The sequence below is a fragment of the Clarias gariepinus genome, chromosome 6 (genome assembly GCF_024256425.1).
Source record: "Clarias gariepinus isolate MV-2021 ecotype Netherlands chromosome 6, CGAR_prim_01v2, whole genome shotgun sequence".
Classification (NCBI taxonomy): domain Eukaryota; kingdom Metazoa; phylum Chordata; class Actinopteri; order Siluriformes; family Clariidae; genus Clarias; species Clarias gariepinus.
In genome coordinates this window covers 29,098,849-29,122,853 of record NC_071105.1, presented here as the reverse complement: position 1 = coordinate 29,122,853, position 24,005 = coordinate 29,098,849, and the positions used below count along the sequence as shown (strand labels likewise).

At 38.4% G+C, this 24,005-nt stretch overlaps 1 protein-coding gene across 2 annotated transcripts; it reads left to right on the top strand.

Annotated features, from left to right (window-relative positions):
* The first annotated feature begins 428 nt into the window (after positions 1-428).
* Positions 429-8,738, top strand: wbp4 (WW domain binding protein 4). Of its 2 annotated transcripts, none has more exons than XM_053499307.1 (10): positions 429-540; positions 686-758; positions 880-942; positions 1,151-1,274; positions 1,525-1,665; positions 1,811-1,878; positions 2,019-2,088; positions 4,800-4,960; positions 6,359-6,528; positions 6,650-8,738. In XM_053499307.1, coding segments are annotated over exons 1-10 (1,080 nt in total). In that variant the 5' UTR covers positions 429-538; the 3' UTR covers positions 6,858-8,738. The 2 variants fall into 2 exon arrangements, with proteins under 2 accessions (XP_053355282.1, XP_053355283.1); XM_053499308.1 differs by having other exon boundaries at positions 6,669-6,842.
* The last annotated feature ends 15,267 nt before the right edge of the window (positions 8,739-24,005 follow it).

Sequence of the window (24,005 nt, the reverse complement as noted above, 5' to 3'; positions counted from 1 at the left end):
ATTGTAGTACGTGGAGAAATACTAAACATATGGTTCATAAGTGACTTTAAACAATACTTCATGTGACTTAAGAAACTGAAATCAAGCAAATCAGTAAGGATCTATGATGACTTTTCTCATGTGTTACTGTTTTGACTCATGCCTCCAATGCCGTGCTCTCTTTATTTTGCACTCATTTTTTTTATTACTGTGAATATTTCTAGCCCCCTTTCGCTCTTTTATTATTGTATTGTAGTAACTGAATGTTGTTTTATCCTCTGCGAGATTTTGTACTGTATTGTATTTTAATTGTACATCCAATTATATAAAGGTTTGAAATCACACTCAACATGGCTGAACACCCTGTGAAGTATACTTCGCAGGGTACTTCAGGCCGTTTGGAACGCACCTACAGTCGATCAGAACGCAGCCTATGAGTGTCGCACAATCCGAAACGTCAAATACATGCGACAATTTTTTTGTTTAGCTAAGTAGCTAAATAAGAGTGTTTAAGATAAGTGTCTAATGGGCGTTACGACTACGATAAATTGCGAAAGTAATGTAAGTAACAGTAATGCAAATGTTAAGTTGCATGTACGGTTCTGTCTTCTATAAGATTATGTCTTCTGACACATTTGAATGAACTCACGGACGTATAAAAGCTTATGCATGCATGTAACCCATTTGTCTTTTGTAATAAATGAAGGGCTGACTATTGGAAATCCCAGCCCAAAAAATTCTGCCAATATTGCAAGTGCTGGATTGCTGACAATAAGCCTGTAAGAAGGTCATATTTTGAATATATTAATTATTAGATTCCTTAACTAGTGTTGTTGCTGCACTGTATTTGTTATACTGCATGTCTATATTTTTAAGACTTTTTTTTTTTTATTGGAAAAGAGCATAGAATTTCATGAGAGGGGAAAAAATCACAAACAAAATGTTGCCGCCAAAATCGAAGAGGTAAGTTACTGCATTTTTACACATTATAAAGCACCTCTCTAACCTCCTCTACATATAAATACCAGCAGGGGCTGCTGTAATAAAAAAGTTCAGGGGAAAACGTATCAGCATAAGGTGTGGTTCATTTATGGAGAGATAAGAAATGTCTGTGTGGTGATAGTACATGTGACCAAATATTTCTCACCCCTCCTTTCATGTTTCATTTTAGATTAAAAAGAACAGCACTGACAAAGCCAAGAAGGAAGAAAAAATGTCTAAGGAGTTTGCTGCAATGGAAGAAGCTGCTTTGGAAGCCTACAAAGAAGACATGAAACGGATGAGAGCAGAAGCAGGTAACATGACGTTACACTTTTACCCAATAAAAGAAATTGTTGTACGTTCACACTTCTCTGTTGCTTTTTTTGTGGAGATATTTTTTGCACCAGTTTACCTATGTTTGCATTTTTTTTGCAAGGTAAAACTCAATTTTTTGTATTTATACAGTGTTATAGTGGAGGTTAATTTTTGTTGATTGTTTTATAGCATTATTAAAACTAAAAAATTCTCAATAAAGAACACCTTATTATGTTTTATTGGACTTAGAACCTTCTGTTCAGGCTAAAACCAAACCTGAAAAATTTGAGGTTGAAGGTGGTGCAGAACCTGACAAGAGTAAACCTGGCGACTGGGTGCAGGGTACAACTAATAATGGACAAATTTACTACTACAACACAACAACTGGAGGTTGGTTTTTACTAAGACCTAATGCTTTTTTTTTGTTGTTGTATACAGTGCTACCAAAACAAATCAACAGTTGTTCTAAACATGTGTAGTGAAATTTGGCGTGACTGCACTTTGCACAATGACATAAGTATATCATTCATTTTAGCATCTCAGTGGGAGAAGCCAGAAGGGTTTCAAGGTCAAAGTGAATCTTCAGCAAAAGACCAAACTGGGGTAAATATTTATTTTGCGAATTATGTATAAAGCTTTTTAATTTTATTGAATATTTAATATTATGTGATTCACAAGTAGTTAATCAGCTTTTTTACTTTAATTTTAATTAACAACCTGAGCACATTCTATTTTTAACACAGACAGTAAGTATGTGGATGGAAGCTACAAGCCCAGAGGGATATTTGTACTATTATAACACAGAAACTGGAGGTGAGTTCAGGTTGGCACAACATATCATCTTGGAACCCATTTATATCTTGTAGTTTTCATGCATTCTCAGTATCAAGATTATTGAGATTTATTTAGATAATTATTATTTATTTAGATAATTATTTTTATACCATTACAGATGTAACTGCTTCAAGACTTTAACCAGTTAATGTTTAATTGCTTAAACATTCTTAAGGAGGCCTGATATACAATCCACACTTCATACATATATAAAGGCATTCATCTCCGTCGTATGTGACAAAAATTCTTATACTCTACTTCATAGTCCATATGTTCAAATGCTATCTTTTTTAAACCCTGACAAATTGTATCTTTTTAATATGGGTTTTAACACATTTCACTCAAATTTCAAATTTCAGTGATCCCAATATTCCAATGTTTATAATAGAAATCTGATTCATTTTGATCAGTGAAAATCCAATCGTGCCCTACTCTGCTGGAAAAGGTGGTCTTGAGAACGATACAGCATACTTGGCCACGAATCAAATAAAATTGTTCCTGAGCCCAGTACAAATCGATCATGTCTATTGCGAAAATGTTAGGATGGCCTGAGCTTTGTTTCTGCAGAGCTGTGTTTTCATAGTGTACATGGAAGGCAGGGGAAGCTGATTATTCTTTCTGCAGTCTTGTTGACTCTTTGGCTTTTCTCTCATTTTGGAAAATTTTAGGATGAAATTGTGATCCAGGGTTGGAGAGAAGCAGTGGGTGTAGAGGGAAAAGAGTTTTGGGCTCAGACAGCAGCCTTGGGAGGCTCCTCCAAAGTTTAAATCGAATGTTTTTAAGAACCTTGGTTTTCATAATTTAAGTGGTGATGGTAAAGTGAATATGAACCATGCTATATGCAAACAGTGGCATGCTAAAGTTTGGTACGGTATTAATCCAAACAGGCCCATAGTGCTTAACACTGTCAGACAAAGCTGTGAGAAAGCTAAACATTTTGCAAGCAGCCAACAATAAAAGCTAGACATAAGTTTGAAAAAGATTCATAAAAGTTCAGATAAATTAATTAAAGCTTTTAATGCTTAAGAGGTGTAACGCAATTTTTATACAGTGTTCAAAGTTTAAAACTTGTGACCATTTGAAAATGTTTTTAATTGAGATATTTAGGAAATCATGATACTTTTAAAATTGCATAACAAATCGAATCAGGATCTAGGTGTCATGATATTGGATTTAATGGTCCGTTATGATTTCCATCCCTTGCATGACTTACACCCTCATTCACACACTTGTGCGCACACACACACACACACACACACACACATACACACACACACACACACACACACACACACACACACACACACACACAGGATGGGGCAAAAAAGTGGGGCAAAAAAGTATTCAGTCAGCCACCAATTGTGCAAGTTCTCCCACTTAAAAAGATAAGGGAGGCATAGGTATAACTAAACTATGAGAGACAAAATAAGAAAAAAAAACAAAAAAATAACAAGAAAATTACATTGTAGGATTTTTTTTAATAATTTTTTTTGCAAATTATGGTGGAAAATATGTATTTGGTCAATAACAAAATTTCATCTGAATACTTTATGTACTCTTTGTTGGCAATGACAGAGGTCAAACATCTGGTATTTTGGCCCATTTCTCCATGCAGATCTTCTCTACAGCAGTGATGTTTTGGGGCTCCTTCCAAAGATTTTCTATGGGGTTGAGACTGGAGACTGGCTAGGCCACTTCAGGACCTTAAAATAGTTGTTACGAAGCCACTTATTCATTGCCCGGACGGTGTGTTTGAGATCATTGTCATGCTGAAAGACCCAGCCACGTTTCATCTTCAATGCTCTTGCTAATGGAAGGAGGTTTTCACACAAAATCTCACGATACATGGCTCCATTCATTCTTTTATATCTATTTTGGTTTCATCTAACGTCATCATGACATTCTTCAAATCCTCTTCTGTATCATCTAAATGCTTTCTAGAAAACTTCAGATGGGCCTGGACATGTACTGGCTTAAGCAGGGGGACATGTCTGGTACTCCAGGATTTAAGTCTCTGGCGGCGCAGTGCATTACTGATGGTAGCCTTTGTTACTTTGGTACCAGCTCTCCACAGGTCATTCATTAGGTCCCACCATGTGGTTCTGGAATTTTTGCTCACAGTTCTTGTGATCAATTTGACCCCACCGGGTAAGATCTTGCGTGGAGCCCCAGATTGAGGGAGATTATCAGTGGTCTTGTTTGTTTACCATTTTCTAATCATTGCTCCCATAGTTGATTTCTTTACACCAAGCTGCTTACTTATTGCAGATTCAGTCTTCCCACCCTGGTGCAGGTCTACAATTTTGTTTCTGGTGTCCTTTGACGGCTCTTTGGTCTTGGCCAAAGAGTTTGGAGTGTGACTGACTGTTTGAGGTTGTGGACAGGTGTATTTTATACTGATAACGAGTTCAAACTCTAAAAATATAAAACTTATTTTACAGAGGAATTTACCAATTAATTCATTAAAAATCCTACAATGTGATTTTCTGGATTTTAGTTTTTCTTATTTTGCCTCTCATAGGTGATGTATATCTATTATGAAAATTACAGGCCTCTCTCATCTTTTTAAATGGGAGAACTTGCACAATTGGTGGCTGACTAAATACTTTTTTTTCTCTCTCTCTCTCTCTCTCTCTCTATATATATATATATATATATATATTTTTTTTTTTTTTTTTTTCTGTTTAAAGAGTCTACATGGGAAAAGCCATCTGTGATTTCTCCTAAAGAGGAACACCCATCTGAAACAAATGTGCAACACAAGGTTCAGAGTATGCCTGAGTCAGAATCCCTCTCTGGCAAAGATGGTTTGGATTCCAAACATCCCCGAACTCCTAAAATTAGCTTCAGGGTGAGCGATATTGCATGTACTTCTTATTAGATGCAATAATTGTGATTTGCTTTTTTAAGTAGCATTTTAAAAATTATATTTTGTTTGTTTAGATTACTAAATTTAGTTTAGGTAATTGTTTGTTATTTAATATAAGCAGCTTGTCAGTGTTAAAATATATATGAATAATATTTTTTAGGGCTGCAACTAACGATTATTTTAATAATGGATTAATCTGTCGATTATTTTTTTGATTAATCGGATGAACAACAGGAAACTGAGAAAATAATTTTTTTCCAACCCTTCATTCAAAACAGAACTAAAATCTTTAGAAGGTGCACAAACAAGTTGTTCCTTGAGCTGTTATAGTAATAATAAAATAAAATAAAAATAGACTAACACAAAAAACATAGACATGTATGCTTAACATCTGCCAAATATATACAGTGGGACCTTGGATTACGAGCATAATTTGTTCCGGTGTTATGCGCTAACATGCCCCTCTGCCATTGGTTTATTTTATTGTCAATTTGTAATTTGTAAACCATTAACCTATGAATTTATGTTCTAATACAATCTTTGATAGCGATTATGTTGAGGGGGCAATCCATTGCAGGGGGGCATTTTAGGGCATAACAGGGTCTGTGTTTGTGTGGCACGGTCTCCAATGATGCTTGCGCACGCACACAGTCACACACACACACAAACACACACAGCAGGAAAAGAGCAGGCTAAGTCTTAATCAGAGAGAGAAAATGGATTTTTAACGTCTCTAATGAGACTTGTCTATATGCGTGTTTTGCTATACGCGCTGTGCACACACATACAGACACAAAATAAAATCTTTTACACACGCATGTTTAAAATAACAGTATACAGTGTTATAGTAAACAGTACACGCATGCACAGATGTTGATTATACCAGTAAGAGACGCACACTAGGACCCAGCATCCTCCGCCATGTATCTTTCCTCTACCTTTTTAAAAAAAATTCTCCGCCCTGTCTATGAGGCACCGAACTCTGCTGCATCAGTGCACAAGACCGAAGTTTTCAACTGAAGTTTTTTTAAATAATCAAATGTCTCCGCGTCGCGCAACATAACGAATCGATTATGGAATTCATTGCCAACTATTTTAGTAATCGATTTTTGACGATTTTATTGATATCGATTGTTATCGATTCGTTGTTGCAGCCCTAATATTTTTATTCATCTGGAATAAAAATGTAAACATACTCTCCTTTAATAAAGCAGAAATATATACTATACTACCTAAAATTTTAATTGTTACTATATATATAATGTGTAGACATTGGCAGTAATATCTGCATGCTAACCAAATTGTGAATTGCTTAAAGTGATGATAAAAATGGGGTCCATATAATGGAGGCATTTAGAGTAAAGAGTACATTCTTTCCAGAAAAGAAAGGAAGAAGTGACAGTATCAGGGAATGATGAAAAAGAAACTAAGGGAGAAGATTTGCAAGAGTCTGCCACTGAAAAAAAAGAACCTGCTGCAAAGATATTTAGAAAGGCAAACCCATATGGTGACTGGGAACAGATTCTGGAGGAGGAGGAGATTGACCCATAGTAAGTACAGTTTTGCCTTATTTTAACATCACAGCATCAAATGCCTCAGTGTCAGATATCATTGTATGTACCCTATCATTTTATTTATTTGTACTGTTAAATGTCTTGCCTACATCTACAGTGAAAATGTGGATTTACAGTTGCCACAGAAGTTAAGTGGAGACTCTACATCTTCATCCTCTGATGTGCCCACAGAGGTCAAAACTAAGTTCAAGGAACGCATCGTCACCTCTCTGGGAGATGAAGGTGACTTGGGAGCCCTATTCAAAAAAAGGAAGCCAGAGAATGGAAAACCCAGGAGCCTTCGGCAAAGAGGAAAGGACGATTGAGATTTCTATGCATATTTAAATAGTCTACTATTAATGCATAATTTAGACTTCACTGCTCTCATCACTCATGGAAAGCTTTAGATAGTGTATTTGTTAGCTGATTTGTGGTGTGTATTTTTTTTTTTTATTGTTATTATAAAAAGTTTTTTACTCTGACAATCAGAACTTTCCTGTTGATATTTATATATCCTTTCTTATTCAAGAAACACAACACAATGAAACTATACATTTATACAGTATCATGCAAATGTCTTAGACACCATGTGTTTTAGTACAAACCTTTTTACATATGTTTTCATATCAGTATTGCCAAACATTTATAAACATTAGTATTCCAGGAAAAAAAATAAATCTGCAGGCCAGAAAAGAACGCAGCATATTTATGTAAAAGACCACTTTTAGAAAAGAAAAAAAATGAGTTTTGCTTGCAAGAAAACTGAAGCAGGTGTGACAGTGTTCTGCAGAATGTTCAGTAAGTAACTATGCAGCTAATTTTTTTTTATAGAAGGGTCGGCACACCAATTATTCACTTTGTTTTATTAAGTACTATTTACTGCTTTTTTAATAGTATTTTTGGAATGTAGGACATCCTTGAGAACATCCTTCAGTTATTTGCATATGCCTGATTTTTGCAGAGTATAGATCCAGTACTAAGTAAAAGTCTTAGGCAGTATATTCTCAAATTTTGTTATACAGTAGATGTCTGCTTTGTTTGCTTTATGTACAAAATCATTTAATATTTCTAAACATTACTTAAAAATGTATAAATAAAATTACAGAAGAATATTGGCATGCCAACATATTCCATGACAGACCAGTTTTCAGATTGAAACAAAAATGTAATGTAACCTCCTGTATTTTGGATGGGAATACAAAGGAGCAAGTGTGACAAAGTTTGCCCCAAATGTATTCTACAACAAGACAATGACCCGAATATTTAGCAAAGAACTCATCATTCAGTGTCATAAAGAACTATCCTTCAGTGTAGAGAAGAACAAAGAGTCCGGGAAGTGATGGTTTATCCCCCACAGAAGCCCAATTTCAAAATCGTTGAGGGAGTCTGGGTTTACATGAAGTGACAGAAGGATGTAAGGCAGCCTATGGCCAGAGACTTTTTGTGGTTAGTTCTCTAAGATGTTAGGAATAAGATGCCTGCCAATTTTCAAACATTATGTGCAAGTGATTTTATTTGGATTTTCCTTTTGTTCATTTACCTTCCTCTTTGTTAATTGATAAAAACAAACTATTTACACTGTACACTACAGGACCACAAAATCTTTACTAAACATCTCCACACCAACCCCCCACATCTTACTACTTTTGGATTTTTTTCAGGGTTAATAAAACATCGATCTATCAGCTGTAGATATCTATAAAAATGTGTCCTGGGAAGGTTAAACTTTTGTACAAGTTGATCAAATGAGTTAAAGATATTGTCAATGTAAAGGTCATATAATGGCATGACACTGCATTTAAACCATGCTGCGAAAGCATTATCCACATAGGACGGAGCAAACCTATAGTGCCCATTCAGCGGTGCTATCAAAAATAGATCAGTAAGCCTAAAATGATGCTGAAACTAATTTTAAATTTTTACGGAGTGTATAACCAGTGGGTAAAACAAAATGTGGGTTGTTTTTGTGGAAATTTCGCACATAATAATGATGAGAAAGATACCAATCCCATTTATGCTTCCTCTATAGGAACCCAGATGGGAGGATTGACATACTGTGCCCTGAATAACATTGCCCTTACATTAGCAGCCCAATAATAAAGAAAGTTTGGAATGCTATTTCTCCTAATTCACGGGGTCTCTGTAGAATGCTTTGTTTAATACGTTGTTGTTGTTTTTATTCCAAATAAAAAAATCTGACTACTTAAGTTATTAAAAATATTTTGTTAAAAAGAGTGGAAAACACTGAAATATGTATAAGAATTTTGGAAAGAGATTAATTTTAATTGTGTTTATTCTTCCACCCAAAGAGAGAGGTAGCAGGTCCCATCGTTCAAGATCTAATTTTATTTTGGAAAGTAGAAGCTGATAATTCTCCTTGTACAGATTGGCATGGTTGTGTTACCCAAATCACTAAATATATAATTTTTCTGGCACTAAACTTAAACGGTATTAAGACAGAAAACTGTGCCATATTATTTTTAATTTGCATAATTTCACTTTTTTGTAGATTATCCTTCTAGCCAGATGTTTCACCAAAGTATTTTAATAGATCCACAAGTTTTGGTAGGCTATGAAGAAAATCAGATATCAATAGCAGCATATTCTACACCTGCTACACCTCCACGAGAGATACCTTTAAGATTGGCATTTTCCCTTAATGTAAAAGCCAATGGGCACTCCTGTCTCGTACCACACTAAAGCTCAAAGAAAGGCGTTAAGTTGTTATTGGTCCAAACAGCAGCCAATGGGGATGAATATAGCACTTTATCCATGATATAAATTTAGGGCCAAAACCATATTTACTAAGAGTATAGGAAAGAAAATCCTAATTCACTCGATCAAATGCTTTTTCACTATCGAGGGAACTATTTGTTATTGTTATAGATAACATTCAACAAGCGCCTAATATTAAAAAAGAGTATCTGTTCTTGGTTAAGCCTGTTTGATCAGGTAAAATAACACAAGGCAAAACTTTCTCCAGATGGCGGGCCAGAACGTTTGCTAAGATTTTAGTATTTGTATTCAACAATGAAATTGGACAATATGAACAGCAGTCAAGAGGGTTCTTTTCCTTCTTTAAAATTAAGACTGTTTTGTCGAATTTAAATTATATTCTGCTTGTAATTTTAGGCATTAAGTATAGTTGGTGTGGGTGACACTGTATATTAAATCCAACTCCTTTGTCTTACCTGCTAGTTTTGTAAATTGTTCTGTTTTCCTTATTTAGTTTTGCACAAAATGAAGTATTTTCCCCACTTAGATATGCCTTTAAGGATTCCCAAACTGTTGAGGATAACATACCTGGAGTTTGGTTTGGCATTTAAAAAACTCTGTCTCTTATAAAGATCACAAACTTCTTTCAGGAATTCAATCTCAGAGGACGATAGTTCGACAGAGTCAGTGGAGAGTGGGCTGATATCACTCTGGCTTTATAATCTGAATCTGTTATGAGAGGAAGGAGTTTTTTTTATCTACAAGAACATATTTTGTTTGTGAAAAAGTATTATGTACTGGAGAATAAAATGAGTATTTTCTTGTAATAGGATTTCGGAAACGCCAAACATCTGCCAATCCATAAGCCTCAGAGAAACTCTGTATGACTTTTGCTGTTTTCGAGGTAGACACTTTTTTGGGGACACTGTGAACTAAAACTGTGGAAAGAACACAATTTATATCACCTCCTATGATAAGGTGGTGGGTTGGGATCCAATACAGAAAAGTAGCAAAAAAACCTTCATCATCCCAATTGGGTGCATAAACATTGGCCAGAATAAGTGGGAGCCAGTGTACTTGCCCAACTACAATAATATTTAGGCCCGTAGTATGTGCATCTACAGTTGTTGCTACAAATGGTAGCTTTTTATTAATTAGAATAGTGGCCGCCCCTTGCCTTTAAGAGGAAGTTGTCCAATCCACCCCTCACTTAATTTAGATTGGTCACATGTGCGTAAATGGGTCTCTTGAAGAAAAGTAATATCAGCCTTAAGGTGTTGCAAATGAATAAGGACTTTTTTCTTTTTCACAGGATGGTTAAGAGATTTAACATTTCAACTAACAACATTAATCAAACATTTATTAGCTTGTCTAGAAGAAACACCTATTTTGGTCGTAAAAAAATTAATAGCAAAAGTAAAGCTCCAAATTTCCAAAAAATAGAATAGAGCCAAGAAAAAATAGATAAGCAAGAAAGAAAGATAAAAAAGAGAAAGAATTTTAAAAAGTACTGCTGACTTGCATAACCCTAATCCAATCACTCAGCAGATGATTCCCCAACCCACACGAACAAATCCACACATTGTGCTTATTTGGATTCCTATTCAGCACAAATCCTGATGTGTGAATATTTTGTCCTCACCCTTGTAGGTGATACGAAATCGTGCAGGATACAAAATGCCGAAACGTACACTGTCCTGTCCTTGTAAGAGTTTTCTAACCCCAGTAATTGTCACACGAGCTTTGGCCACACTTGGAGTGTAATTGAAAAATATCTTCCTGAGACCTAGCAATTAATATATTCTCCTCTGTGGGGGACATAATACTGTGGTCTTAATTTCAAACACCATGCATGCAGTGTATTTGTGTCCTAATGTACTGGGCTTTCTATTGATGTCACACAAGTAGGGGTGTGGCCAACAGATCACCTGTCTTTCTAAATTAATTGGCGATTGCAGCAAGCACATTCTATGGCAGTAAGGGGTTTAAGTGGTCAAATTTTTAAATACTGCATGTAGTTATTTTTTCTTATGATTTTGTTTTCTATTTGTGAATGTTTTAACTACATTATATTACAATTTTATATGGGCATGTTAATTTTAAGCCTTTAAAAATATACATTTTACTCCATGTCCTTCGTAGGGGACAGTGGGACTTACTTTTTCCCATTTTCAACCCTTGCCCTGTTTTAAGTCGAATCAAGTCGCTTTTATTGTCACATCACGTTACTGGTACACTGGTACCGTACATGTGAGTGAAATTCTTATGTGCAAGCTACACAAGCAATAGTGGTGTACAATTATAAGAATAAATATACATATGGATAATACAGTAGTATAAATATTGTGCAAGTATTATTGGAAAAAAAAGTGAGTACAAGTATACATACATACACATACAGAATATAGTCACATATACACATCTATACATACATATACACATGCATATATATACATATATCTACATATACACACACACATATGCATACATGTATATACCCATACACACACGATTGTGAGAGTGTGTCTACTTGTATATAAATGTATAAGGAATGTCCGCAATGAATGTTGTGCAAAAGGCAATTATGTGCAGTATGGAGTGCATGAAGTGGCTTAGTGACTTTAAAGTGACAGTGTGAAAGTGACAGTGTAGTGTCTGTGGAGACCTATTGGTCCGTGTTCAGCAGTCTGATGGCCTGATGATAGAAGCTGTCCCTCAGCCTGCTGGTCCCTCAGCTTCCTGCCTGACGGGAGCAGTTTAAATAGGTGGTTACTGGGGTGACTGGAGTCTTTGATGATCCTCCTCGCTTTCCTCAGGCACCGCTTCCTGTAGATGTCCTGGAGGGAGGCAAGCTCGCCTCCAATTATCCTTTCGGAACACCGCACCACTCTCTGCAGAGCTTTGCGGTTGTGAGCGATGCTGTTGCCGTACCAGGTTGTGATGGATCCAGTATAGATGCTCTCGATGGCACAGTGGTGGAAGGTCCTGAGTATGCGGGGGCTCATGCCAAATATCTTCAGTCTCCTTAAAAAGAAGAGTCGCTGCTGCGCCTTCTTCACTGTTTTGTCAGTATGAACTGACCATGTGAAATCCTCTGCTATGTGAACACCCAGGAAACGAAAGCTGCTTACTCTAAATACCCTAAGCTTTATATTTATTTAGCAGGAAAGACAATAGTGACCATTACTGCCAATGCGATAACCAGAGACAGATTTTTTAAGCTTAACCAGTCCATCAAATGACCTTGCCATTCTGGATGACCAGAAAAAAGAGGATGCTTTTTGGAAGGCCAGGTCTCTTTTAAACAGAGTCAACTAGGCTGCCTCAATTGATCAAGATCCCTTAAAGCTGGCAAAGGTAAGCAAATTATTCCTTTTACAGGCCAGTGTCCTGTGCGCCAATGTGAGCCTGGAAAACAAAATCTCACAGGTTGCAGGGACTTTGTGTTTGCCAGTCCCAGTGGTTTGGTGGTTAATTTTGACGTCTACAGGGGTCAAAACACATTTCAAGACAAGCAGGTGGGGATTGGAAGTAATGCTGTTGTTTGCATGGCAGGGCCACTACCAGGAGGGTTCCACCTATACCTACACCGGTATTTCCCTATATAAGTGCTCGATTGCTTAAAGGAAAACACTCTCTGTTACGTCCCCAGGTCTAGGGTCCCAGGGCGTAATAAATAATAAAACTTAAACAACCGACCAACTTTGCCTTTCTCTTCTTTTATTTATTTACACACACACGCACACACCGGAAGCTCTTGGCTTCAGGGTTGGGCCAAGGCCAAAACAATAAACAAAAACCCTGCCCTATCTCCTCCCAGAAACTAACTAAACTACAAAGAAAACTAAACCAAAAACACAGGGCTAAACTATCTCCCTAACTAAACATTCAAAAACAGGAGAAAACGGGTCTAACTAAAATGGCACCTAACCCCTACTGCTTCCATAAAAGAAATGAATTTACTAACAAAAAAAAATCTATTTACAATATTTACAACAATTAACAATTAACATAAACAAAAGAGAACAAAAACTCACACCACATACGCTCACGAACACAGGCGCGACCCAACAGTTCTATTTTGTAACATAAACATCTCCACGCGCGCGCTTCCGGCTCTCGTGGGTGATCTTAAAAAGACGCGCAGGTCCAAAGACGGCCAATCCTGGCGCACGTCAGCGCACGTCCAATCAGGGCGGGGCCACCTGCAGGAAAGGGAGAGCAAGAGAGAGAGAGAGAAAGAGCGCGTGTGCACGCCGCCACCAGCATCCGCGCCTCTACGCCTACATGCCACACACACACTGGCATGTAACACTCTCCTAGCAACAGGGACTATTATGTAAAATCTTAGCAACAGGAGAGAGGCGCATCAGAGATGATAGTCAGGAAACCCTCAAAGATTGCCATAACAAAATGGCTGGACATCAAGAAAGGTCCATTGGCATCTTCCATCCATGGAATAGAGCCTCAAGATATCTGCCCAAGAAGGTCTACAAAAGACATGTTACTGAGACTATACCTGTTGTTGTAACAGAGTTTAATAAAACATGGGCGGAGTGGACCACATGATCAGCCTCTATCCAATTTCAAGCCGCACAAGGAAATGGACTGTCTGCACCATCCTATGTTGCTTTGATCTGGCTGCCACAAACAGTTGGATCTAGTACAGATCAGACCACCAGGCCTTTGTGAAACCAGACTTTTTGTATACATATGTATCTTATTAGAACCCAAGCACTATGATATTAGCACTATGTCGTCATAGTGTGTTGTTGTTGGTCTTTCGGCTGCTCCCGGCAAGGGGTCGCCACAGCGGAATACCCAGTCCGCACGACAACTTGGCACAGGTTTTACGCCGGATGTGTATGAAGAGCCCTATTGTTTTTTCTAGGGATTTTTTTTTTTTTTACCATTATGGGCTTATATATATATATATATATATATATATATATATATATACCTCCATATCAATATGCTTAAAAACTTTGGAAAAGACATTGAAATCTGCTGCCATTAGGATAGCAGAAAGTCTGGGCGTAGCTCGGGGCCCTTACACGAGATTTTGCTGCATAGTCATAAACACTTGCATGAATGCACACAGAACCTGGTACATATTAACAGCTCACTGAGCTAAACAAATTTCACACTGCATGTCATGAGCTCAACTCAACAGGAAGTCAGTTATTTTGCCTGCCAAAAACAAACCCGAATGAATTCAATAGACTCTTCCTTGGGAACTATGCAATCGACACTGAACCGGCCCAATCTAAAGACATTAAGGATGCAAAATTGCAGACTGATTGTTGATATCTCAAACGGGTCAGCTGTGACGATGCCTTAAACATACACCGAAAAGTGGTTAAGAACCCTCTGTGGAACATCATATTGAGTGACATCATAGCTTTGCCCAGGTGCTTATGGCGCAGGGTGCTTGGGCCCGCTCATCGTTGCTTCCAACTATATTACTTATTATATTATGTAATAATTATATAACTATATTATATATTACTAAATAGAACAAAAATTCATTGTGTGTCACGAACGGGGTGTAGTGGCAGGTGTTGAACGCCGTGGGTGGAAGGAGCAGGCATAGAGGCAGAGGGGTTGTGTAATCAAAAAAAAAAAAAGTAGGGGGGGGCGGCACTCTAAAGCTAGGCGCATTGGACAACTAGGGAGATAGGAAACACAGGATAGCTAGAGACACAAAGGCGCTATGACTAGAAGCATGGTAGTTACTGTAACTCAACATAGATTTTAGCTAAACTCGCTCCTAGCCACACGCACACCTAACTACTTACCTGACTCTAGCTAAACACACAAGAACACAGGAGGACAACAACCACAGTACTTACATACATTTAAGACCGGACTGAATCAGCTCCACTAACACAGACACACAGAACATACACAGAAACATTGCCAATAAGAGAGCCCAAGTCAACACAACTAAAATCAAAATAAACTAACCAAAACAATCCCAAGTTCTTATTTAGTACAGTAGCCCGCCTAACAAAACCTAAGATGGCTGCAGAGAGTACTCCACAACATTTTAGTAGTGAAAATTTTATGGACTTCTTTAATGAAAAAATCGATAGCATAAGGAAGAATATAACGGAAGTTTAACCTCTAATAGCATCTCATGATCTAGTTCAGCCTAGAGCTTCACACTTAGATTTTCAGTGCTTTACAGGTATAGGACAGGAAGAGCTGTATAAACTTATCACCTCAGCATCACCTAGAATTAATTAAAAAATAGTACTACTTACATACAAGGCTTTAAATGGTTTAGCTCCCACATACCTAACCAGTCTTCTGATACGCTATAATTCACCACGTTCCTTAAGATCACAAAACTCCGGACTTCTGGTAATTCCCAGAATTTTAAAATCTACAAAAGGGGGCAGGGCATTTTTATATTTGGCTCCAAAGCTTTGGAATAGCCTTCCAGACAGTGTTCGGGGAGCAGACACGGTTTCCCAATTCAAAAGTAGACTCAAGACGCATCTCTTTAATCTGGCATACGCGTAACTCATCCCATAACCTCATACTCCAGTACACCTATCCTGAATGGCAACTACGCTAATTCTCTCCATCTTTTCTGTATTTTTCTACCCATCCCGAGGCATCTGGAGATTGTGCCAGCTTTAGTAGACAAAGGCCAACCCTGCGAGGTTTCTAAGGCATCTAGAGAAGGACCAGCTCCAGCAGGATTTTGCTTTATGATGGCTGGAGCTACCATCCTGCTCCTGTACTTCCAGTGATCCAGACCCCATCTGCCCTCCGCACCTACTGTCTCCCTGTGCTGAACTGGAATTCATGTTAATCTACACAACTTCTGTTACATTGAACTTTCACCTGCACAACACACATGATGTTATTTCTATCAGTTATCACACAGATGAGGATGGGTTCCCTCTTGAGTCTTGTTCCTCTCAAGGTTTCTTCCTATTGCCATCTCAGGGAGTTTTTCCTTGCCACTGTCGCCGTCACCCTTGACTTGCTCATCAGAGACATTTTATTCATCATTCATTCATTTCATTATTATCTAGACACATTTTTCTCACACATACACACTTCCAAAAAATTTTCTTTTCTTCTCTAAAAAAAATAAATAAATTCTTTAATTTTTTGTGAAGCTGCTTTGAGACAATGACCATTGTTAAAAGCGCTATATAAATAAAATTGAATTGAATTGAATAATTCATACCGTCATACCCCACTTTGAATTCAGTCAATTCTGCCTGCAGGCTTGTTATTGTAGTTTGCAATGTGACCACTTCATCTGACCATGCAGATAGTTCACCTTCCATGTCCTTCACAGAAGCTTTAATCTGGTCCATTTCTGTGCGAGTTGACACAGCGCAACTGGTGATTTCGGGCTTGAGCGTCTGTAACTATGGTAGTAATTTCTATTTAAGTTTATGTGAATTTACTCACTTTTAGGTACCCATCAGAATATAATAGTCATTTTCTGTAGTAAATTTGAGAAGTGCTTGCCTAAGAATACAAGCTATACATAGGATGTAAAAAAACTAACCATATAAGGCCTCCTAGAATGTGCTTGCCCAGGAAGGTGAGGTATACATAGAATGGGGGAATTTAAAGAAACCCACCTGTTGTAAAACGTCACTGTATACGGAATCAGCTGCATTGTATGGAGTATTTAAAGGGAAGAGCACTCAAAGATCAGTGTGATCTCTGCAGGCTCCCCCGGCCGTTATTGCATGATAAATAAAGGTTGTTATCTTCTGAAACCAAAGCCTGAGTCTTCAATTAATTTCCACGACATCTTGGCGCTGCGAGCAGGGTGGAAAAGGGGCAAAGGTGTGGCTGATCACCGTGGGCATCCTTGGCAGGCAGCACAAACTGGTGGCCACCTAAAAAAGGTAAGCAACTTTTGCTTATATACTTAGTTTGTGTTGTTTGCTGGGATAACCCGTGGTGGTAAGGACGCCTGATGAATGCCTCTCCAAATTAAGTAGCTTTGGATGGGCTTTGTTTTCAGGAAAGAATGCATGCATCAGCTTACAGTAATAACTGTTATACTGATAACAGTAGATAAGGAAAAAGGTGCAGAAGAAGAGGACCCACCACCTGACAGTGGCAACGTACAAGGTCTTGAAATCTGTGTGAAAGGTGGGGTGGAAATAAAGCAAAATTATGGGGAAAATAAAGGGGATAGCATACCTAATGGTCTTTATGTTCCAGATATTAAATCACCCAGTAGTCACCTCACCACTACTCAACTCCAGCCAGACTTCCCAAGAATTGACTTTACAGCAATTGACATGATCAAAAGGTTCCTAGTACCAAAACTGTTGGCAGGAAAATAAAGGAGAAACTCTTGAACATAGCACACGGTAATGAGTGGTATAAGTGGGCTGCCTACACAGCCAAGGAAAATAAAATAACTAGTTGTTTATTTTGCACCACATCACCATTAAGGAAAGTTATAGTAGTACCCAACCAATATGACTTTAGACATTGTGCAGGATTTGCCCAGCACTTTTGTCATCTGCATGCCTTCAAAAGACCCCTATGTCCAGCAGAATGTTTAGCAATATTAAGTAGTCCAGATTACTTCAATAGATACCATACACCCGAATGGGGAGAATGGTGTCAGCAATTAGATGTAAGACTACAGATTAAAAAGATAGAGTTACCTTCGGAGTATAAAATAGATTATACACTTGAATATGAATGCTTCAATAAAACAAGAGGAAATTACAGCATGGGAGAATTTCAGGGTAATTGCATGATAATGTGGCACCTAGACACGGACTCTTTTAGCCGATCTGACGTCCTTAAGAAGACTGTACTTCATGCAACAGCAACAGTGCATGCGAATATAAGTATAACGCATAGATGTAAGAACCAAACATTAATATTAGTAGCTACCAGTACAATGACCTGGCAAAATAGACAAGCATTAAATTGGTTATTGGCTGAAAAAGGAGGTGTGTGCGTCCTGTTCGGTGATCAATGTTGTACATATATACCTAATAATACCGCACCTGATGGATCATTTACCAAAGCCATGAATCAACTGAAAAATCTGAGACGTGAAGTAACTGAAAATGCTGGAAGGGATAATAAAATATGGGACTGGTTAGACCTAAAACTGGGAGCTTGGGGAGCATGGTTTGCTAAATTCGGTATGTTCTTGGGATTTGCTATATTGGTAGGAGGATTATTGTTCTGTTGTGTACTTCCTATATTAAAATCTTTGGTCATAAAAGCTACAGTCCAACAAATGGAGGTATTAAAATGGCAAGATGGAAAAATACCCCTAACCAATGATAAAGACATTTACAGCTCTGATGGTGATTCCCAAGAATCAGAAGAGGATTCCGGCACCTCGGACGAGGACGAAAAAGATGATTAATGATGAACCATGCCTTGGGTGAAAGCACTGGCCTGGCCTCTCCCCAAAAGGCGACCCTCTACGATGCGCAAAGTATCTGGGTTGAAGAGTATACTGTATTACAAGAAGACTGTTAAAAATTAGGTCTACTTTAAAATTGTACTGTGTTATGCATGTTTCATTTTAGATTGTGTACATTATCCAACTAGCATAAGCCTAGAAAGTCACTGTATTAATTGCATTATAAGTCATGTTATAGCTTATGGAAAGTCTGATGTCATGGAGGTCAGTCTTTTACTCTTGTCCTAGTTGTCAAAAGTAAGGAAAGAGACGTTTGGCTGATACTCCCCTAGAGTGCGAATACATAGGTTGGTTATTGATAAAATCCAGTGATTTGATTAAATCACCAGATTAGTGTAAGAACAACTAACACATGGATTTGCACTCTAGATTAAACAATTATTGTGGGACTTGTAAGTCCCAAAGGGGGGATATATGGTAGTAATTTCTATTTAAGTGTATGTGAATTCACTCACTTTTAGGTACCCATCAGAATATAATGGTCATTTTCTGTAGTAAATTTGAAAAGTGCTTGCCTAAGAATCCAAGCTATACATAGGATGGAGAATCGTATGTGCAAAACCTAACCATATAAGGCCTCCTGGAATGTTCTTGCCCAGGAAGGTGAGGTATACATAGAATGGGGGAATTTAAAGAAACCCACCTGTTGTAAAACATCACTGTATACGGAATCAGCTGCATTGTATGGAGTATTTAAAGGGAAGAGCACTCAAAGATCAGTGTGATCTCTGCAGGCTCCCCCGGCCGTTATTGCATGATAAATAAAGGTCGTTATCTTCTGAAACCAAAGCCTGAGTCTTCAATTAATTTCCACAACATAACTCACCCTTAATGGTTTTATAGATAAATCTTGCACAGTTTAGACTTTAAGTAGTGAAGACGGTGTGCAACCTTAAATTGAATCAACTGTTAGTGGAACAAGAGTGTATTCTGCACATGGTCAACTCACTACTCCACACCTTTTGGGATACATGTGGTGACTGGGGACGGTGACTGCTAGCCATTATAACCAAAATGTTTATGGATTCCCTGTTGAGTCTGGTTTCTCTCAAGGTTTAATTTAATATGGAGTCCAATTCGTTTTGGAGGCTCAGGTAGACTGTGGGAAATTCCAGTCATGAACTATTGAGCTAATGCAGTCCACAGTGAACCGAGGCCAGGATGGTAATGTGGAACCAGTCACACATTCCTGTCAGGCCTTTGATATCAGATACCTGCAAATCAAGCAGTCGAAAGAGGGCAGCTTTATTGGCCTGAACAGTGTAGGGGAAATATAACTGACTTGTCACAGAGCACAATGGACTAATCAAGGTCAATAATAGATCTGAGATGTTTACTTAATCTATTTGCTAGCACCCTATATTTGAAAGAACAATGTGGCCTGTTTTTTAGATAAGAGACAGATGTTGGCCTCATACAGGGTTTTAGGTAATGTCTTCTCTTCTGTGGAATGACAGACCATTCTGACTAAAAGTTGTGTTAATAAATCTGGTACAATGCTTTGTAATATTTGCTAGAAAATCCATCAGTTCCTGTGGCCCTGCCGGAATTAAATGATTTAAGAACGGAAAGTAGTTCTACCTTGGTAAAATATAGTCCAGTTCTTCTCCAGCATAATGTGGGAGCCCCCTAGTGACTGGGAGGAAATGGACATTACTAAATTAGGAAGAAAAATCTGGAAAAAAAAAAAAATACTAAAACAAAAAAAAGAAGAAGTGAATTATTAACCTGACGTCCTAAGATGCAGTTATATTTGTTTTTAATTTTAACAATGTAACGGGTTCGACCCTTTTTGCATGGGCGACACCATTAAGCACGGACATGAGGCGAGGTCTTACGGCAAAAAAAGTGTAATTTATTTAGGATAAATAGGGAAGGAAAGGGTTAAAGTAGGGTGACCATATTTTGATTTTCAAAAAAGAGCACGATCGGCACGGCTTCCAGACAATTCAAACAAGCTTCTTGGTGGTTGATGAACATTATTTATTTTACTTCAGTGGTGCAGAATTAACCTCTGTAATAAAATAAAATGAAATTTGTAAAAACTTATAACAAAATAATAGCTCTCTTAGACTCTTCAAATAAATAATTCAATATTGTTCTAAATATGCAATGCAAAAATTTTTTTTTTGCAATGTCAGACGTTTCACCAATGGAAAAAAAGGGAGAGGAATGAATGTGCCAAGCAGATATGGTGGGCACAGGCTGGTGCTCGGTGGCGGTGGGCAGAGTGACAGCTCTTGCACAGATAACACGTTAACTCTCCTTTCGGTTCGGCCAGCCCCTCCCAACTCTCTCCGTGGACACAGACCCAGAGACCCAGGGTGCTATCTGACGTCCATCGGCTGGGCTGCTTTCCCTGGCTGGGAACAGGGGTCATGACATGTGCCCCTAGCGGCCTTTCCTTCCTCAGCAGCAGGGCCACGAAATCCAGCAGTGAGCTTGCGGCTGTCTTAATTGCGGCGATCAAGGGAGGAATTCCGCTCCCTCTTTAAATTCCAAAAGTGGGTTCGGATTGCATAGCCCCGCTCATGTGCCACTTCTGCGAGCGTTTGACAGGCGACTCCTACGCCCCTTCCGCGCAGCTTGCACGCTCTTGCATCTCCAGGTGGCTCCTACGTCCCTTCTGTGAGACCGAAGCACGCTACTAAGCTCCACCATACCACATAGTCATCCCAACAGACAGACCCTGAGCTACACTCTCCACTGTGTTTTAATAGCGCGGGGAGATCATTAGCGGCGATAGCTCACCAGCTGTGCCTAATTCCGCGGCCCCGCTCTTTGATTGAAATTTGGTATGCTGATTCAAACCTGGGAAGGATGCTTTTCATTTCTATAAGACGCTTGTCCCTTTTCTTTCTAAAAGAAGATTCATAGGTAATGATATAACCATGCACTTAAGCATTCCCCAAGTGATTGAATCAGAGACCTTACCGTTGTCATTTATTTCAATTCTCCATAAAGTCCCATATCTTCACTGCCATGCTTTCACAAAACTTATTGTCAGCTAATAACAAGAAGTTAAAATGGCATGAGCAATGTTGTTTGGAAAGCTAGAGTTAATGGTCAGAGGTAGAGGACTATAATCAGAGAAAATTATACTATGATATTTGGTGTTGTTAAATTAGAATCCACCATGAAATAGTCGATTCTACCTTGGGATCTATGAAAGTGAAAATAATAGGAGTAATCTTTATCTGTGGGAAGATAGTTGAAGCCTCCAGATGTCAACAAGTTTCCTAAATTTGTTATTTCAAATTTGAGGTGATGTAATATTGGGATTAGGACAAGAGGACAATCTATCTAAATAGGGATCTAAAACACAATTAACGTCCCCACCCATTATAATGTTTGTTTTCTTTTCATCAGGAAGCAGATGGGTCAACAAAATTTGCACTATAGATTTGCACGTTGAGGAAAGTAACTGGGGTTGCGTGACTGCAGGATCGGCGTGCAAATTTGTAAGCTGAAAGGAAACGCTTTTTTTAAAGAGAACGGCAACGCCACAGGCCTTGGATATGCATAGCTGGACATAGCTACATACACCAGCCTCGGTTAACTGGTAAAGGAGGAGGCATCGCAATTGTTTATAATGACTATCGTACAAAAACATGAAAACAAATTAAACTCATTTGAAGTTCTCTATAGTAACATAACAAGTGTAGCTACAAATATGAAGTCAGCTCAGTCGATCCCAATAATCATCATTTACAGACCTAGAGGGCCGTATTCTGAATTTCTTTATGAATTTGCAGATTTCCTCTCAAACCAAGTCGTTTCTGTAGACAAAGGTTATTTGCTGGAACTTTTAATATTCATTTTGAGAATCCAGAAGACCCTCTGCGTAGAGCATTTATGTCCATACTGGACTCAGTAGGAGTAAATCAGTGTGCAGGAGGACCCTTTTATAACGCAGGTCACACTTTAGATTTAATAATATCTTTCGGACTAAGCATAAGAAATTTATTCACAACTCCACTGTCTGAAATTATATCAGATCACTATCTTGTTTAAATTAAAGTGTGTTATAGTGATAATGTATGCGCAGCACCACGCTACCGTACTAAACGTACATTCACATCAAATACCACACAGAGTTTTATCAGTAATCTCCCAGAGTTAACAACTTTGATTTGATTACCGTCTGACCCCACAGAACTCGATCGGGCGACTGAATATATAGAGTTGACGTTCCTTTATACCTTAGATAATGTAGCTTCAGTTAAAAGAAAAATTAATAGAGATGAGAAACTCGCTCCCGGCCTCCGAGTGGCACAGTGGTAAAGCGCTCACCCTATCATCCGGGGATCGCTGGTTCTGCGCTCCCACATTAATCATGGCTCTACAGCCAATCAGGGGCGTCTGTGAGCTCGCGCACGCGGAGGGTGTGTTACTCCGCCCCTAACGGTGCGTGAGCGAGCAGTTCGAAAAAGATGCGGTTGGCTGACGTCTCGTGGTTCGGAGGAAACACCTGATAGTCTTCGGCCCTCCCAACTGAGTGGTTGTAGTAGCCTTAATGTGGGAGCCCCCTAGTGACAGGGAGGAATTGGACACCACTAATATTGGGGAGAAAATTGGAAAATTAGAACGTAAATGGCGTCAAACTAAATTACTAAGTAATTTAAATAGCATGGAAGAAGAGCATCCTGAATAGAAAAGCTCTTAGTGTAGTTAGATCACAACGTATCTCTCTGCTCTTATAGAAAATAACAAAAATAATCCTAGATTTTTATCCAGTACTTGAACTAACCCCCCTAGTTAACCCAGTGTAAGTATGTATCCAATGATGTAAACATTAAAGAAATTTTTGTAAGTCGTTTTGGATAAGAGCGTCTGCCAAATGCCTAAATGTAAATGTAAAAAATTATTAGAAAACCTGACCTCGACCCCTGTCAGCTGTCCAATTACAGGCCAATATCTCTAAGATTCCTAGAAAAGATAGTTGCGGAGCAGCTATGCTAATATCTACATAGAAATAGCAGACATGAACTGTATCAGTCAGGATTTAGGCCTCATCACAGCAAAGAAACAGCACTTGTTGAAGTAGTAAATGACCTCCTATTGGCCTCTGATCAGGGTTGTGTAACTATGCTTGTGTTACTCAACCTCTGTGCAGCGTTTGACACCATTGATCATGGGATTCTCCTTCACAGATTAGAAAATGTAGTAGGAATTAAGGGTACAGCCCCCTCTGGCTCAGATCCTATTTGACCGGTCATTATCAGTATGTAGACTTAAATGGTGATTATTCTGCATGCTCTCTTGTGGAGTTTGGTGATGCATGCATTTCCTTCTGGAAAGTCCATTCAAAAAT

Excerpts from the sequence above, each read along its gene's own strand:
- wbp4 (XM_053499307.1), top strand. Across the intron at positions 1,879-2,018 it reads CAGCAAAAGACCAAACTGGG|ACAGTAAGTATGTGGATGGA; the intron begins GTAAATATTTAT and ends TTTTTAACACAG. Across the intron at positions 6,529-6,649 it reads GAGGAGGAGATTGACCCATA|TGAAAATGTGGATTTACAGT; the intron begins GTAAGTACAGTT and ends CTACATCTACAG.